We start from the raw sequence: 18,342 nt of genomic DNA on the forward strand, positions 1-18,342 counted from the left end.
CCAACTCCTCAGCTGTGAAGGGGGTCAAGAGGAAAGTCCTAAGAGAGTGAGGGACCACCTCTCTCGTGTGTCGCCACACACGCTCTTGCGCATCCGTCACCTGTGCGGAAATGGGGGCACCGGTGAGAAGAGTGCTGAAGAAACCTGTGGCGATGGCTCTCACATGCGGGGGGGTATATTGTATCACTTGTGCGAGTGGGTTGAATCCTTCCAAGAAGAGAGAGAGAGAGAGAGAGAGAGAGAGAGAGAGAGAGCTATATTAAATGTCTTCAAAAGACCTAGTGAGTCTATGAGGCCAAAAGTGATACAATAGTGTCCATGTAATCTCATCATGGTACAAAAGATAACAAAGACGAGAGCTATGAGCTGGGAATGTTAAATCCGAGCCATATGATACAAAGTGGGACCATCATCGTCATAGAACATATGGAGCTAATCCCCTGGTAGGAGGAGGGGGCCATCAAGGATATGGAGCATGGGTTTAGCTTGTAGAAGGCTCTGCAGATCTGCTGGGCGTGGGAAGGTGGCTCTGTGCCTCTCCAAGATCTCCTCAAGCTGGGGCTGATGTCTGTATTGTTGGCGAGGTCCATGGAGTCTGGGACGTTGGGCTCGCCGTAGTGCCGTGGCCTGGTCTAGAGTCACACTAGAGTGGGGTCTGGCGGGGGGTCGGGCACTCGAGAATGTGTGGCCTGATGAGGCTGTGGGTACATCGTCAATGGCTGGTGTGGCGTCCTCTCGTGGTCGGAAGCCTTGTATGCAAAAGGAGTCTGCATACAAGTACAAGGTCATGTGACACGGGTGCTCGGGGATTTGGTCTGCACTTGATTGCTCCAAGTACATTCAAATAAATACAAAGTAAACAAAGATACGACACAAATATTTCCAACAGTGTCATGTGTCATGCATGTGCTGTGTCACAAATTCTTCTGTCCTGCACAAAGTCTCAACAGATCACATGCCGTGGACGTGAACTCTCTAAAATATCCTGTGTCTTGTAGAATGATCTTCATCCTATGCTTTCCATTTTGGCTCACACGAACTCAGGCCCGTCCATCTTGCTCACTTGAACTCATAGGCACTTCCGTCTTGCTCATGTAAACTTCACAGGCACTTCCATCCTGTCATGTGAACTCACAGGCACGTCTGTCCTGCTTGCATGAACTCACCGGCATGACAAAGCAAATAAGAGGCCCAGGTGTTTCCAAGTCACCCAGCCGAAGATACTATTGTCTTACAGGAGCATGCACAAGCCTTGAGATACCCTTCTCCTACAAGAGCATGCCCAAGCACTTTCAGTCGTGCTTTTCAATTCGTGAATCACCTTGCATGGTAGTTCACGCCAAGGAGCTTTCTTTAGGACCCTTCCAGCGCACACCAATTGCCCTGCAGTCGACTAGAACACCTCTGTAAGAAGCAAAACCTGTTCAAACTGTACGACCAGCTCAGAACTGTACAACTAGCACTGTTCTACCTTCTACCACCTGTTTGCAGCCCTGGTGCTGCTGTACAGCCAGCCCTGAATCAGCCTGTGGAAACCGTAAAACTGTATGACCAGCTTGTAGAACACCTATATGCAAACACCCAGTGTTGCTAAGTCCCTGGAGATGGGGGACCAGCTCTGTGCATGCTTTTGAGGGACTGTGCAGATTTATTATGTTTTAGGCTGTTTTCAGCCAGTTTTCGGTCTGTTTTTGCTTGCACAACAAAATGCATGAGACCACTGCGTTAGGCCCAAACACATGCGCATACACGCGTCCACAGGGGTGCTCAGGCGTCCCGGACTCCATGGATAATCACAGTCAGAAATACCAGGCATTGTCCAAGCAATAAAACAAGTTACAAATAAAAATAAAAGTCAAGCACATACGTGTATGCATGATGCATTTGGGGAATCACCCATCTGCTCTCTTGAAATTTCAGGCACCGATCAAAGATCTCCGCTTAGCCCTGCCTGAGATCCAAAATAACCAATAGGCCGTGCATGAGTTCCAAAATATCCTGCGGGCCCTGCCAAACGATCAGAACATCCTATGGGCCCAGCCTGATGTTCAAAATATCCTACCATGCCCTTGAGGCTTGGACTCACATATGGGCATGACTCATATGCTCATGTGCATGTTCAGGATTAACACTCCCTGCGTGTCCACCTGGGATTAACATGTTCTACATGTCCCGAAAAGGGGTTTGTGACAGTCTCCCTGTGTAAGTCTCGGCGAAGCCACCTGGAGGCTCGGTTAGATCATTATGTCCCATCGCAAGTTCATATGGCTGGGTGAAGCATATCCTTGGTCTCATAGACCTCATCCCCTCTCTGTTATGATGACCCGACCATCACGATAGACAGCCCATTTCCCTGCTTTGCGTTAATGTGAACTTGTATCATGCCAGCCTTCCTTTGCTTCACGGTTCACCTACAAAAGGGTGAGGTCATCCCCTATGTAGATCTTGCTGTCATGTCTTTCCCTGCTCACCACACATCAATGAATGGCATGCCATCCACACCCATATGTCTACATAGTTGTTCCCCATCTGTTGTGGGGGGAAGCTCATGTGGGAATCCCAATCACTAGTACATTCAATGCACGAGTGTTGGTGTTGAGAGTGTGGGCAGCGAAGAGAGAGAGTGCAGGTGGGCTGTTATGTGGGCATGGTGGGCAGCGAAGAGAGAGTGGGAGTAGTGAAGAGAGAGTGCAAGCGGGCTGTTACGATAGAGAGTATTTTTTAAAAGAAATTCTGCCCAAAATATAACATTTACTTATCATACTCACATTTGATCTTAATATGCCTTAGATTTGCTGAAATGCAGGATCACATTGCAATAACAGACCATGCAACTTCAGGTGCTCCACGGTTAAGAGGAGCCCAGTTTCCTTTTAATGTTGGTGACAAAGTGATGATCAAGGTACTTGGTTTGTCATTTAGTGATCATACAATGATAAAATCTTATCGATCTATTTTTTATTGCAATATTTTTCATGGACAGCAGGGGACTTGTTGATCTAGACTGGAATAGTTGCTGTTGTCCCAAAATTGAGGGACTATAATATGCTTTTGCTTTGCGAAACCCTTCCCGAATCTGCTGATATGGCATGCACATTTGCCATCAAGAGTTGTCGTGCTGATGTGGCAGTATGCTGCCAATTAGCACTTGGAAGAGAACTACTACAATTTGGCATCCTAGGCTGGGTTCACAAGTGTGCCTCGCCTGCAGATAATGTGGAAATCAGTGGGGTGGGTGGACGGGATAGGGTGACTGCCCTGTTGTTCACACATTTAAACAAATAAATAGGAACTACGCAAGTGGTTAGATGGCAGGTTTTGACCGGTTCCATTCCTGATAAGTGTAGCTTGGGCATACTGGTCACAAAACTGGGCATGGCAGATGCAGAATTGCGCCTTCATTAAGAAACGTGTGGGTGTGCATTGTCTGCTTATGAATTAGCCATCTCATTTACTCCCCTTTTGCAGCACCAGATCAACCAGCTTGCCCCCTTCTGAAGCCACCAAACGTCACGAGAATATACTCATGGTATGGGGGCATGAACTAGCATCATCAATAGCAACAGCAATAGATGGAAGCTGATTAAACGTTGAATACCCACATCTAAGATGAACTGCCTTTCCCCTTACATCAGCTCCATCACTCAAATGCATGTGTCATGCTAGGGCTCTAATCAGGGTCAGAGATTACCTAAGGAATCAGCACATGCTGTGAGCCAAAATCGATAAAACAGACAAAAAAGGCCATGAGGGTGAGGTAGGGCATGAAGAAAGGGCTTCCTGCCAAACAAACAAAGTGCAAATGCAATCAACACAAATCAATGTAAAGTAATTTAACTATTTGGAGACCTGTAAGTAGGAACCCATCCCCCCATTCTACATATCTCTACACATCTTGTGGAGCAGCCAATCAAGGGAGAGAGGGCCAATTCTGAAGAGGAGCGCATCTAGCCCTTTGAGGCATTCCAAACAACAGCAGCAGGTCAATTCAGGACTTCCTACAGCTGCAGATTTCAGCAGTTGTGAGAGGACTGCAGAAGTTTTTCTTGCTTAGATCACAGACCTGCTATTTAAGCGTAGTAAACAGTTGAAGATTTGCAGGATTCCTTGTAATTTTTGACATTTATTCAGCTAGGTAGAACCCACCCTTACTTTTTTGAGCTTCTCTACTCTTATCCTGACCATTACAACCCAATAGCCTGTAGCATTGGCTTAGCTCAACAGTCTCTTATATCCACGTCGGGATCCCAATCTTGTAGTTTCTGAGTTTCTCTCGATTTTCCTCTTATTTATTTGTTAAAATGTCAAGCTTTAAAATAATCAGCTCATTGTGTTCTTGCAAATAGGGGAACAAGCGCACTCCTGATCGGTTCGTCAATCGTGAGGCCTTGATTACAGCCCAATGTTTGAATGGCTGGTATGCCTTGCCAAAACAGATTTAATAGTTTGGAAAACTATTGTTAAGCTTGGCTTTTTCAACATTGCTTGGTCTGCTTGAGCATTGTAGGTTCATAATTTTTGTAGGTTTATGGTCAAGACCGTGGACAATGGAGAGGCTGTAAAGTTGCAGCATCGCTCTTTGATAAAAGTTGGAGGTCAGTAGTCTTTCTGAGCAGGAATTGAGTAGATGATAGTTATACTCTGGGTACATACTAGGTCATAAATTTGGACCTTTAATCTATGAAAGAGATTTCTTTGTCTGTCTTGTTTTAGCAGCTTAAAAAGGTGGTGTATGGGACCTATGAATACCAAAGTGATGTATGGGACCTATAAATACCAAATATAGCATTGGTAACAACTAGTTCACTTTGATTAATCGTTTGTATGTTTTTAGATGCATTAAAGTGTTGTTTGTTGATAAACTCTCTTCTACCGTTTGGTACTTATTTCACAATGTGAACCTAGCTGGTATGGCATTTGGATTCACATGCGCGTGCACATGCATTTTTCCCCCTCCTAATTAAATTCATTGAGTAGATAACCACCCTGACCACTTGAAGTGCACGGGTTGTGATCGTCGCCGGTGAGGATTGTCAAGGGTGTGTGTTTGTGTGTGTGCTCTCTTTAGTGCTAGCCTTCATCGTGGCTGAGTCCACCTTTCTACCTCCAGAGGAGTGACAGTATGGTGGTTCTGCGGACAACCTGCACCTACTCCTAGGTGTTGATTGTGCTAGCTGACAACATTACCTGGGGACAGGGTTCATGAGGATATTATAGCAGCTAGTCTATGCTGTATATGATGGAGTGGATGATCTGAATCTTTGTGACTAGACTCTCGTGGAGTTAAGATTACACTTTGTTCATATGTTTGTCAAGTTTGGGAAATAATTTGACCTTTCTGTTGGTATATCTTTCTGCCATATGGGCACATGGCCAGGCAAATTTGGTCCAAGTTGTTGCTTGGCTCATGGTAATTCTTCCTGTCCAAAGCAGTGCGATTTCTTGACTAGCTACTCTCTATGCGCACATGCATGTGCGATTTCTTGACTAGCTACTCTCTTTTTTTTCTTTTTTTTTTTCCCCGAGAAAAGATCCTTTCATTAGTTATGTAAAAAACGCCCGTAGGGCTACAAAAGAGATCTCTCCTGCTCCTAACAGAGAGAAGAGCAGTGAATACATCATGGCAGCCCGGGAGACTCTCCCTAGGTGCTGCAAAATACAAGCATCAGTCTAAAGAACTGAGCGGCTAAATCATACAATAGGGGGGGGGAAGAGCCAAACAGGTGGCCTGTAGTGCCAACAGGGGGATCCCGTGTGTAGGGTGTAGAACGGGCCGCAGCGCCAAGTGGTGTGAAAGGCCTGGCGCCGTAAGATCGCCTCATCCGAGTCTCCCCGGATGCGGTCGTACTGTCCTCGCAGGGTGTGGATCAACTCCTGCCAAATCCCCCGAACAGTCTCTGTTGGTGGCTCTAATCTCCCCTCAAAGGCCGTAAAGCACCGGGCCCTCCAGGTGAACCAGATGGTGAGGCTGCTGAGGAGCTCCCATCGTAAATCCCTCTCCTGTGTCCAGCTGGCGGACGAGAAATCCGGTGCCGGAACCAGGCGAGGCTGGCCCCTAATAAATCTGATGGCCTGACTGCCCTGCTCCATCTCATAGCCCATAGCAGGCCCTGACGAAGTCGACCAAGCAGCGGCACCCCACGTAAACATACCCTCTGGAGAGAGGGGGGCCAGAATACGCAGCATCCGCAGCCAAATCTGCTGTGCCTGAGGGCAATCCGACGCAGGCCGCCGGAAGACCGCTATAAACAAGCCAAGTGCCAACTGCTGAGCCCCTGTGGGCGACCAGCCACTGAAAAGCCGAGATCCTGCGGGCCTGTCGACTAGCCCAGAGCCGAGCCCAGAAATCCTCCAGGAACTCCTGTGATAGTCCCTGCAATCGCCAATGCCCCGCTGCCGCTGGAGAAACCGTCGTCCTCGCCGTCAAAATATGCCGTCCCAGCCGAACAGTATACTGGAAAAAGGTGATCTCTGTGGCCTCAAGGGATGCATAAGGATCATGCCACTCGTACTCCCCGGGGTCCCACTGTAGCCGGGCCAAGGGGCGCGCTGCATATGCCCATATGCGCCAATTCGGGAGCACGTCAGCAGGGTCGGGGTCAATATGCCACTTCCGAGAAGCGGCAGCCACTACCCGAATCCTCTGAAAGGTGCACTCTGCAACCAAAGGCGACTCCACCTCCACTCTCTGGAGTCTGCCCTCATCCTGAATCTCATAATAGAGGCATCTGCCATCCTCAGTGCTAGCTCTGACAGCAATCAGGATCTCCAACTGTGTAAAGGCTCCCATCCACCGTGGGGCCACTGGCTCGAGAGGTGTGAACCACTCCTCTGTAAGTGCCTCCTGAATATCATCCCTCATAATCAACCCCCCTCTGAAGTGACTCAGCCTCTCCACCTGGGTCTCCTCTGGTAGACTGCAGAAAGCCTGCCAGTCTCCAAAACTACGAGCTGGGCCTGCCGCTAGAGGTCCCCAGGCTAGACGAGGCCGAGAACCCAGCATATGACCCTGCTCTGTACGAACCGCTGGGCTCCAGATGAGCGGCTGCCTGGCCCGCTCCTCAACACAAGAAGGAGGCCGCTGAGAGAGCCCCGGTCTCAGCAGCTCCCAAGCTCTGAGGATACTCAAAGCAAATCTGTCCTCCCATCCTCTACTGAGGCCTGTCCTCCTCATCTCTATGAAGATCCAGCGAATCTCTGGTGCCCAAGTACCCCCTGCAGGAGGCGCCCGGGCCTGCAGTCGCTGCAAGAGGAGCTCTTTCCAAGGCTCAGCGCCTGGAAGCAACCCCCGAACAATAAGCTTCCCCAATAAGGCTCTACTCTAATCGACTGGATCTATAATGCCCAAACCGCCCTGAGCCAGCGGAAGTGTAATCACTGCCCATGCAACCTTTGCCCGAGCTGGCTGACCGTCCCGCCCAGACCACAAAAAGTTCCTGATCAGCCTCTGTACCTGGCTGATGCAAGAGCTCGAGAAAATCCAGCAAGACGTAATGTACCACATAGTCGCTAACAGCACCTGATTTGCCACCACCACCCTCCCTGCCAAGGATAGTCGAGCTGTACTCCAATACAATAGCTTCTTCCGAATGCTCAGAAGAAGCGGGGCAATCTGCTGCTCAGGTGACAAATCGAGGCCAATCTGGCATCCCAAATACCGCACTGCTGTGCCTGGAGGGATCCATCTAAAACCGGGGTCCGGGCTCCATGCCGGAGTGGGAGCACTACTGATCCAAAAGGCCACTGTCTTGCGCCAATTGATCAATGCTCCCGAAGCTGCACTAAAAACCTGGAGCGACTGCTCTGCCCGAATAAGATTGGCCTCTTGGCCATGCAAAAATAAGCCCGTGTCGTCTGCAAACTCAGCATCAAGCAAATCCTCCCCCCGGACTGGGAGCTGGAGTCCTCTCAAACCAACCTCCTCTGCCGTCAAATACATACTCATAGCCTCCGCAAAGAAGAGAAAAAGGAAAGGGGCGAGAGGACACCCCTGACGGACTGATCTAGTCAGCTCAAAACTCGGCCCCCGACCTCCTGCAATCAGCACCTGGCTGCGAGCTGTGGAATACAAAGCTGCCACCCCTCTGATCCATCCTGGCTCAAAGCCCAGGCGTAGCATAGTGCCCTCTAAGAATCCCCAATCAACTCTATCGTATGCCTTCTCAAAATCGAGAAGCATCACGACCAAGTCCTCGCCAAGAAACCTAGCTCGGGCCGTCGCCTCCCAGAAAGTAAAGATGTTGTCAAGGATACTGCGCTCCTTGACAAATCCTGTCTGAGTAGCATGAATCAACTCCCCCAGGAAGGGCTGGATCCTCAAACTCAAGGCCTTTGCTAAGACCTTGTAGACAGTATTGAGGATCGTAATAGGCCTCCAATGCCGAATGTCATCCGATACTCCCTCCCCCTTGGGGATAAGATAGATCAAGCCCTCTGAAAAGCTCTGTGGCATCACCCCAGTGTCCAAAACATGCTGAAAGCCCCTGCGGAGGCCTGGCCCCAAAAGGTCCCAATAGCGCATAAAAAAGGCCGGCGTCAGTCCGTCCTCCCCTGGGCAACTATGTCGCGGCAGGACCCTCAAGGCCTCGGCAAGCTCAATCTCTGACAGAGGCGCACCTAGAACTGTGCGCATATGGTCTGTGACCCTCCTCTGCACATGGGCCCACACAGTCTGTCTGCACACATCTCGATCCTCAGTGGCTGGCTCCGCTGAAAGCAGGTCACTATAAAAAGCAGTGGCAATGGCTCTGATCTCCCCGAGCTCAGTAGCTATCGATCCATCCGGTCTACCAAGCTGGCGAACTCCTGCTCGCGCATGACGGGGTCCAGTGATCTCAAAAAACTCCCCAGTCACTCTATCACCAAGCTGCGTCCACTGAGAGGCCTGACGACGATAGTAAAACTCATGTCTCTGCTCCTCTACCTCTCTAACCTCTTGGCGTGCCTGGCTCAGCTGGGACGCCACCCACTCACATGCAGGCTGCTGCTCCTAAAGGCGCTGTAGCGAAGCAAGGCTGCGTCTCAACCGTTGCTCCCGCTCGCGAATCTCTCCCAGTCGTGTCAAAGCTGCAGCATGTAGAAAAGAGCTAAGGTCAATGAGTCCCTGGGCACACTGGCCCGCTGCATCCTGGTCAAAGCACTGACTATCATGCCAGATCCTCTCAATGTCCTCAGCGAGACTGGGATCTGCAAGTACCCTCTCGGGGATCCTCAACTGCAAGCTGGGCTCCCGTGTCCCCTCCTCCAATGTCAATATAACTGGCGCATGATCTGAAAATGAGGTGCCAGCAAGAATGCCGACGGAGCCCCCTCGCTCCCCTAACCAATCGCCCACATAAAAGCGATCAATCCGAGATAGATTAGTCCCTCCCTGCCGGCGATCCGACCGAGAGAAACTAAGACTGTCCTGAGACCGGGAGAAAGCCCCATGCTGCCATGCATCAGTGATCCTCAGTGACATGCAAAACCGGTCCCAAGCTGCAAGCTCCGTGCCATGCACTGTAACATGACTGCCTCCCACCCTATCTGCCGGGTCCTCGAGCATGTTGAAGTCTCCCCCAACACACCAATGTGCGGCCTCTGGCAATGCATCTGTAACCTGAGTCCAAAACTCTGCTCTGGCACTAGCATGATTGGGCGCATAGATGTTGAGCACACCCAATAGCTCATCATGCATCCTCAGAATGACATACTGTGCTCTACCAGGCACAATGATCCCTCGATCCACAATGGCCTGCCGCCATACATCTGCAATAACCATGCATACTCCTCCCTGTCCACCCAAAGGACCAAACCCTGCAGACCAAAAAGTGTCCCATCTACCAGGCATCACCGAACCATATCTCCGGATCCTGCTCTCACCCAAGTGGTGCTCCTGCATCATCAAAATGTCAATGCTGCCACCAACCAGGCATCTCTGAAGCTCCTGCCTCAAGCAACCTCGATAGCGTATAAAGTGTGCTCCGCCAAGGCCCTGTACATTCCATGAGATGATCCTCATGGATGCCCTGCTGAGGTGGATGCTGTCTCAGCTGTATGGCGGGCCTTCGCAAGCGGCTTGGATGGAGAATAGTCCCCATCCGAACGGCTGCGAATCTGCCCACCCGGTGTACTACAAGAATCCCGGATCAGGCGCCAGTGGTTGTGGCCCATGGCGACTGCCTCCTGCTCTGACAGAGAAACCTCGTGTATACTCACATATCCAGGGTCGCGCGCCAAGTCCGCCACTATGCGCACGACCAAATGCCGAATCCCTGAGGTATCCACACTCCCGGGATCCAAGAAAAAGTGAGCCAACTCCCAAAGTCGGCCTATCACATCAGTCACCTCCAGATCGCTCATGTGGTGAGAAAACTCAACTGCTTGAGTCTTCAAAGTGCTGAGAGCGAGCTCTAGAGTCCACTCCCGATCACAAGGTCCACATAGAGGGAACGAGAAGGCCACCGCTGAGTCTAGTGCCTCCTCCCCGCGGGCCGGAGGTATCACTACATGAACTCGAATGGGTGCTGGCTCATGGGGGCCCTCTGCTCCAAAAAGCCGTGTAAAGGAATAATCAAAGGCCTCCGAGCGCTGTCTAATGCCAAGGCGACTCAGCCGACTGCGGATAGATGAAATCCGTGAGGCCCTAATCGGCATAGGTCTCCTCTGTGATGCTCGAGCGAGGTCAGTGCTCAGCGCTCTCCGGACTGCAGGTGAGCGCCAGGGAACTGCCAGGGTCTCCCGGGAAGGTGAGGCGGGCGGAGGGGGAGGAGGGGGAGGCGAGGGAGGTGGAGAGGGAGCCGCTGCTGAAACCGGAGCGGAGGCGGGAGGAGGCGAAGGTGGAGACGAGGCGGTGGGAGGGGACGGGGGTGGGGGGGGTGAAGAAGGGGGAGCTGGCATCTCCTGGTCCTCAGTCGCTGCAGGGGTCTCCTCCTGAAGGGGAGCAAAGCTGTTCCTCACGGGAACCCAGTGAGGCTGAGACTGTGGCTGCTGCTGCAGCGGTCTCTGGGCGTGCTGCTGTGGCTGTCTCCCTTGGCGGCGCCCGTGTCCAGGCTGCCACTCCGAGGTCTCTGTGGCCTGAGCAGGTGTCCCAGAGGCAGCCTGCCGAGCCGAATCTGTGGGCGGGCCATCAGTAGCCTGCTGCTGTGGTGGTGAGGGTCGGGGTCTCCTGCGAGGGCAGGCCTTGGCCAGATGACCGACCTGCCTGCAAATGAAGCACTGGTTCGGGAGCCCCGAGAACTCCACTCTCTGATCTATCCACCCCCCCCCTATCCTAGGTAGCTGAATGACCTTAGGAAGGGAGGAGATGTCAGATACCAACACTCTGACCGAAGGTAGCCCAGCTGCTCTGGCCACCACTGAAGCTGCTGAGGGGCCCGTCTCAAGAACCGAGCCCACCAATGCTCCGAGCCTGGAGAGGAGCGGAAGATACTCCCTGCGGAGACCAGGGAAACAAACTGTAATATGGAAGAGGCGCTCTCCCTGCTCCGCCGCAGCTGGGTCAAATCCATGCTGCCAAGGCCTGAAGAAAGCCCGAGCACCCCTGATGTCCAGAGGACTCATGGCAAGGACCTTGGCAACGCTCTGGGCGGCCTCGAACTCGATCTGATAATGTCCCCGGCCCAAGAGCTGTACATCCAGGATCTTGCCCACATCTGCTAGAAGGCGGGCCTGAAGAAGATCCCTGATCTCCCCTCTGCTGGGGCGAGTGCCGACTATACGGCAGATGGTGGAATGAGCCTGGAGGCGTTCCACCTCTGCGGTGAGGCTCGCTTCCTCTTCCGGCGAAAGAGAAAGCCTGATGGGGATGTCCTCGGGGGCGGGCGAGGGGGCTGCGGATGAGTCCCTCTGAGGCGAGGCGGGAGGAGTCTCCATCAGAGTCTGAAGCTCAAGCGAAGGCGAGGCGAAAACGGGAAACCTGCAAGAAACGGGGCTGCACACGAAGAGGCGGAAGACCGGAAGAAGAGGAAAAAAAAACAGAAACCCCCCTGGGGGTGAAGAAAGGCACGAAAGAGCAGGGAGGGGGCGAAAAAACCCCAAGGAGAAGCCCTGGGGGGGGGGCGGCAGCAACGAGAAGGGGGGGGGGGGGGCGGGGCACTGCTGAGAGGAGGCGGGCGCGAGCAGGCGGAGAGGGGGGGGACGAAACAGGCGAAAAAGGGGAGGGAGGGCGAATAGGCGAAGAGGGAACGGGGGGGGGGTGAGTCGGCGCGAAGAGGCTAGGAGGGGGGGGGGATGAGATGGCGAGAAGGGGGGAGGCGCAGCAGCAGTGAGGAGGGGGGGGCGCAAGCAGGCAAGACCGCGAGAAGAAGGGGGGGGGGGGGGGGGGGGGGGGCGCAACGGCGAGTAGAAGGGGGGGGAGCAAGAAACGAAGGCGGCGATGGGCGAGCAGCGCAGGGGGGCGAAGGCGGGAGCTTCAGCGAGCTCCTCCTGACTAGCTACTCTCTATGCGCACATGCATGTGCATGCTTGCATTCGTCAATGGCTGAGTCTGCTCTTCACCTGGTGAGAAGCAATAGAAGCTTAGTTCGATGGTTCTTCTATAAAGATGTCCAGTTAAGCAGACATCTTTATGCATGAGCGTGCACGCACTCTTGGGCGTTGACGATATGATGTTATGTACCTGGTTGACTTAGAGCTGGTGAACCAAACCCAGGAGGGGGTCAAGATGTGTTTTAAGACAGTCTCTATTTATAGATGTAGCATGAAGCTATTAAAGTATGTGCTGCCTTGGGACTGGGACATTTGGTCAGTACCTTGACCAAGGTATCCTAAGCCTGTTGATCTGTAGCCATAGTAGACAGTTCTTGTTAAAGGCTCGTTAGGGCAGATTCTGGTGGTATGGGACACAAGTGTCATGTGCATACCCTGAGCAGGAACAATATGAAATGTTCAATGACCTTTGGGATGATTTGTTTGGGTCGGAAAAGTGCTGGCCAACCAGAGATAGCTTGCAAACCTCTTATGAGTTTATTCAGATTTCTTGATTATGGATTTATTCAGATTTCATTCGTGATTAATCTTGAGTTTTGGGTAGATCTTGTTTGGTTAGGTCAGAAATAATTTTCACAAGTGGTATTAGGGCAGGCTGGAATTGATTGTGTGCGCAATTGATATGAGATTGGGAGATTCACTGCAGAGGCGAGCAAACATGACTTGTATTTATGCTTATCCATTGCTCAAATTTGGTGAAATTTCTTTTAATTTCAGTTGATCTAGCTATGTTAGAACTATTTTTGGGAAGCCATCAGGCTTGATTTTGATGCTTTAGTCATTTAGTTGAACTTTAAGTGATCTTTGGAGTGATTTCTTGCAAGGCAATTAGGAAGTTCTGCATGAGAAGTGGGAACTTGGGAGATTTTTATGTGGGAAATTGGAACAAAAGCAATCAAATCAAGAGGAGGAAGGCTGTCTAGGCTTAAAAAATTTTAAAAACGAACAAACAGCCAAAGGCTATGTGTACAAGCTCAGAACCCTCAAATGAGGTGGGGACAATCTGGGGAAGAGTAGTCTCTCCTTGGCTGGCCGCTCTCGGAGGGAACTACCTCAAACAACCTAGGGGATGGTGTGTGTGTGTGCTGGGGGGGGGGAGCCAGACAGGCAGCCTGTATTGCCAAAAGATTCTGCCATCCCAATCAGAAAGAAAGAGTCCCTGGCGCCATGTGTGTAAGAAAGCCTCTCGCTGCCTACACATGCGATTTGAACCTCCCTGGTCTTCCCTCACTGGCCGTGGAGGGTGAGAATGATATCAGTCGAAATAGCGCTGATGTACTCATCTTGGGGGTGGGGGAGGGTGAGGGTGCCCTTGATGGCCTTGCTGCAACTGGCCTGCCATATATGCCATGCAGCTATGCTGCTGATGATCTCCCATGTTTGACACGTGCTTGGAGGCGAGGCCCTCAGCCAATGGGTGGGGAGTGGGAACAGTGTCAATCCTGCAGTGGGATAGTCAGAGAGCCTTCCCTCCTGCTGCCTTCTCATAGTGGAGGGCGGGGCCTGTCATAGTCACCCAGGTGACTGCTCTCCAGGTGATGATACGAGGTGGATCAGCCGGTCATGTAGAGATGGAGAATCCTCTGCCATACCAGTTGCACTTTGGGGCAATCCCAAAGGTAGTGCCTTTGCAGCTGCAGGTGGTGGCTGCACTGCACACAATGTGCTGGCCTACCACCGATAGACAACCGAGTGTCGACAACGAGGCTGCGGGGGGCTAACTACCAAAGGAAGAGTCCGATCTTCCTTGGGCAAAAGATATCCCACAGACGCTTCCAAAAAGCCCCTAGGAAATGCCCTCAGAAGCCTAGTGGTCTGCTGTTGCTAGGGTGCCGTCTATCTCATGCATCTGAATCCTGCGACCCATCCTTGCTGTATAATGGAAGAAAGGGGTGGTTGGGCTCTCCGGTGGGCTGAAGGGGTGTGATTCACCCCGCTGGGTGTGAGCACGTACTGGGCACTGTCTCGTAAATAACAATCACGTTTTGTTTTCCTGGTAAAAGGATCCTTCTATTAGTTACATGAAAACCAGCCAGAAGGCTGAATTACAAACACACAACCTTTGAAAGAGTAATAAAAAAATCTAGGGGAGGATATAGCTGGCTGTTCTAGGAAGGAAACTACCTCATACGAAATTGGGAGGGGATAGCCAAACTGATGGCGTGTAGTGCCAAGTGGGGTCTCCTCCACTGTCTGAGAGGAAAGGATCGTGTTGCCAAATGCATAGGAAGGCCTCTCGACGTTTCCGCATGCGGTCCGAACCTCCGTGTGACTTTGCCCACTGGCCATGGAGGGTATGAATGATATCCGTCCATATGTTACAGATGGACTCCGCTGAGGGGGGTGAGGGTGCCCTCAATGGTCTCGCTGTAGCATGCCTGCCTAATGTGCCTTGCTGCCATGCCACTAATGATCTCCCATCTTTGACAAGTGCTGGAGGACCATGCCTCTACTGAGAGTCATGGGTGGGGATAGAATCTATCCTGCAAAGTGTGAGCCTAAGGGGCCTGGCCATCAGCTGTCTCCTCGTAATGGAGGGCGAGCCCTGACTGTTACCCAGGCGGCTGCCCCCAGGTGATGATGCGGGAGGCAGCCCTAGAGGTGGTGTGAATAGCCGAAGAATCCTCTGCCATACCCCCAAAGGCAATGTCACTGCGACTCCTGTGGGTGATTGCATCTCATGCACTCTGCTGGACGACCACCAATGGCCAGCCACGTGTCCACTGCTAAACTCCTGCAAGTGAGAGAAACAGAGCGACCTTTCGAGGGTGGAAGCTATCCCAAAGTCACTTCCAATAGTCTTTGAGGAAGCTAGGCAATATGTCCTAGGAGGACCAGTGATCCGCTGAAGCGGGCGTACCATCAATCTCATGCATCTGTATCCGACAGCCTAGCCTTGCCGAGTAGTGAAAAAGGGGGTGGCAGGGCTCTCAGGGCTAAAAGGGTCTGTCCACTCCCACTCAGTGGGGTCCCACTGAATCCACATCAAGGGTCGGCTCTCTCAAAGCGAGAGTTTCCAGGACGTGTCTTGGGCTACCTGTGGGGTCAATGTGCTAGCGGTGCTCATGGAAGCCAATGATCCAGACCCTTTGAAGTGAGCCATCACTCAAGTCCTCTGCTGGGGAGAGGGTGAGACGCCCATGGCATCCGGCTGAGAAGGTGAGAGCTCGGGTCTGATCCTAAAACCGCCAGAGGGATGTTGTGGCGCGTGAAATCTCCCAGCCACTGAGGAGGGGGGGATCAGCACTTTCTGCTTCCTGTCTTGGATCTCGGTGAGCCGCCTATCCTGAGCTTCCTGGGGAAGCCGCTTGAAACTAGTCCGATCGCCCAAAGATTGAGCAGGGCCCGAGCTGAGGGGGGCCTAGGCGATGTGAGAATGCACACCCAAGGGGTGACCACTGGGCATCCTAAAGAGGCGGTTCTAGATCAATGGCTGGTGGAGTCGTCTCTCCTAGTCTGAGGCGAGGGGGGGGGGGTACTGAAGGGCTGGCTTGAGGTGACCTTGAGCCCTCATCAAACTGGCTGCAAATCTGTCCTCAAAAGCAGTGATTGGCCTTGGGATTGGGCCTCTGTGAAAATCCATCGTACATTGGGAGTCCATGGGCTACCAAGTGAGGGGGTCCGAGGTGAGATCGGGTCCATCAGAAAAGCCTCCAGGCCTCGCCTCTTGGTAGACGGCTGTTGACAATCAACTTGCCCAACAAGGCTCTGCTCTGCACAGTTGGGTCTATGATGCCCAATCCACCACGGGTTCGCGGGCTGAGTAGTCACCCTCCAAGCTACCTTGGCCTGAGCCGACCGGCTGTTAGTCCTGGCCAACATAAATATTGGGATGAGACACTGAACCTCACCTAGGCATGCCGTGGAGAATGCCCAGCAAGATGTAATGTACCACATGTTGGCGAGGAGCACGTGGTTGGCCATGATCACGCGGCCGGCAAGGGAGAGGCGGGTGGTGCTCCAATACAGAAGATTCTTTCGAATGCTCAGAAATAGGGGGGCTAGCTGTTGCTCGGCTGAAATGTCAATCCCAACCTGGCACCCGAGGTATCCGATCAGGGTGCCCATGGGGATCCACTGGAAAGACTTAACTGCTCACCAAGCTGGGGGTGGGTGAAAGACCTACCCAAAAAGCACACAACTTGTGCCAGTTGATCTGAGCTCCGGAGGCTAAGCAGAAAGTCTCGATGGCGATGGCAAATCTCTGGGAGGTATCCCTCCTCTACTGAGAGGTAGGTGGCTGTGTCATCTGCGAACTCCGAGTCGAGAAGCTCCTCCTAGGATCTGATGGGAAGTTGGAGCCCTCGGAGTCCTGTCACGTGAGTGGAGAGAAAACTGCTCATTGCCTTAGCTACGAAGAGGAAGAGGAAATGGGCGAGGGGGTATCCCTGTCTGAGTGATCTGGAAATTGGAAACCTCTCCCCCTTGACCGCCTCAACGAGGACCTAGCTATGAGCTGGCGGAGACTCCTCTGATCCATTATGCCGGAAAGCCCATCCCAAGCATGGTTCCCTCCAAGAGAGCTGATGGCTTTGGCCAGGATTTTGTAAGCATTTCCTAAGAGGGTGATGGGGTGCCACTGACAAATCTCCAAACGGTCACAACCCTCCTTCGGAATCAAGTGAATCAGCAGTCTCTCCGGCCATGTGTCCTGAGGCCATGATCTCATTGAAGGCAGTGATGAAACCGCCTTCCATGACGTTCCAGTGGCGCAAAAAAAAGAGACCCCAGCAGGCCATCCTCGCCTGGACACTTGCCCCGCGGAAGGGCATGAAGTGAATCTCGCAGCTCGATGAGAGAGAAGGGAGAGCGCAAGAGAGCCTGGCGGGCAGGGAACAACACCTCCCGTGTATGCTGCCAAACTGTCCCTCGCCGTCTCCACCTGTGGGGTGAGGGCATCTGCTGAAAGGAGGTCTCTGGAAAAGCCTGTGCCTATGGCCTGACCCCGCCGGGGGGGGGGGGGGGGGGGGGGGGGGGTTGTTGGGGGGATTTGCGTCAATGGTAACGTTTGGGGTCCTCAACCTCTGAATCCTGTCCCTGTGATGGTGAGGGCATGCAGTCTCAAAGAAATCCCGGGAAAATGGCATGGTACCAATACTCCAGCCTCCTCTCCTCAATCGATCGGATCTCCATGCGGGTGGCCTCCAATTGGGACTCCACCCACGGCTTGTTTGGGGTCTGCTCTTGAAGCCACTGGTGACTGGAGGGATGCAAGGCCACTGTGAAGGCTCCTCTCCCGCTCTTTGAACATGATGAGTCTATCTTGGCGCTGCACCCTGTAAAAGCGTGCTGATCCCCTGCAATCCATAGTCCACTGTGGCCACCTCCCCCGGTCTAAAAGCAAGGGACTCCCAAATCTCCTGGACGACTCTGATGATCTCTGGGTCCTTGACCAAGGATGCGAATGCTTTGGTCTCCGTGTTTCATCCAGAAGCAAGACAACTGGCAAGTGGTCTGATAATGTGGTGCTTGTGAGAATATCAATCAAACCACCTCTGTTGCATGCCCACTCATCCACATAAAATCATTCAATGCGTGGGAGGTTCGATTCAGGGTGAGAGGTTCGGTTCTTGAAGCCTTTGGTCTGACATGGAAAAATGAAAGCTCCCCGGCGGACAGCCAGACTCTGGTAAGTGCCATGGATCCTAGCCCCTCAGGGAGAGGACCAGGTCATCCCAGGGCGTGTATTCTCTCCTTGTGATAGTATTTGAGCCTCCGTGGTCTTCCCCAACCCTGACTATAATCCACTGCACTCTCCCCTGCATAATGGTACCAGAATTGAGCACGGACGGAAGTAATTGCTCACTGATAGAGATGCAAACCCCTCCCTCGTTTCTCTTAGAGCCAAATTCAGGGGACCAGAAACTATGGTTG

The 18,342-nt window shown here is 52.4% G+C and overlaps 1 protein-coding gene across 4 annotated transcripts in view; it reads left to right on the forward strand.

The window, feature by feature from the left end:
- The window catches only part of LOC147605590 (U-box domain-containing protein 62-like), a 60,743-nt gene extending 47,478 nt beyond the window's left edge, over positions 1–13,265 (forward strand). The window contains exons 5-8 of one of the 4 annotated variants that reach the window (XM_086793077.1): positions 2,807–2,902; positions 4,347–4,417; positions 4,525–4,595; positions 13,063–13,265. In XM_086793077.1, the coding sequence (XP_086649203.1) occupies positions 2,807–2,902; positions 4,347–4,417; positions 4,525–4,595; positions 13,063–13,073 (249 nt within the window). In that variant the 3' untranslated portion in view covers positions 13,074–13,265. Of the gene's footprint in view, positions 1–2,806; positions 2,903–4,346; positions 4,418–4,524; positions 4,813–5,110; positions 5,134–13,062 lie in introns of those variants that run through there. The other 3 variants (XM_086793079.1, XM_086793080.1, XM_086793078.1) reach the window with 3 other exon arrangements.
- The last annotated feature ends 5,077 nt before the right edge of the window (positions 13,266–18,342 follow it).

The sequence above is a fragment of the Cibotium barometz genome, chromosome 59 (assembly GCF_041138505.1).
Source record: "Cibotium barometz isolate CiBa-2024 chromosome 59, ASM4113850v1, whole genome shotgun sequence".
NCBI lineage: Eukaryota > Viridiplantae > Streptophyta > Polypodiopsida > Cyatheales > Cibotiaceae > Cibotium > Cibotium barometz.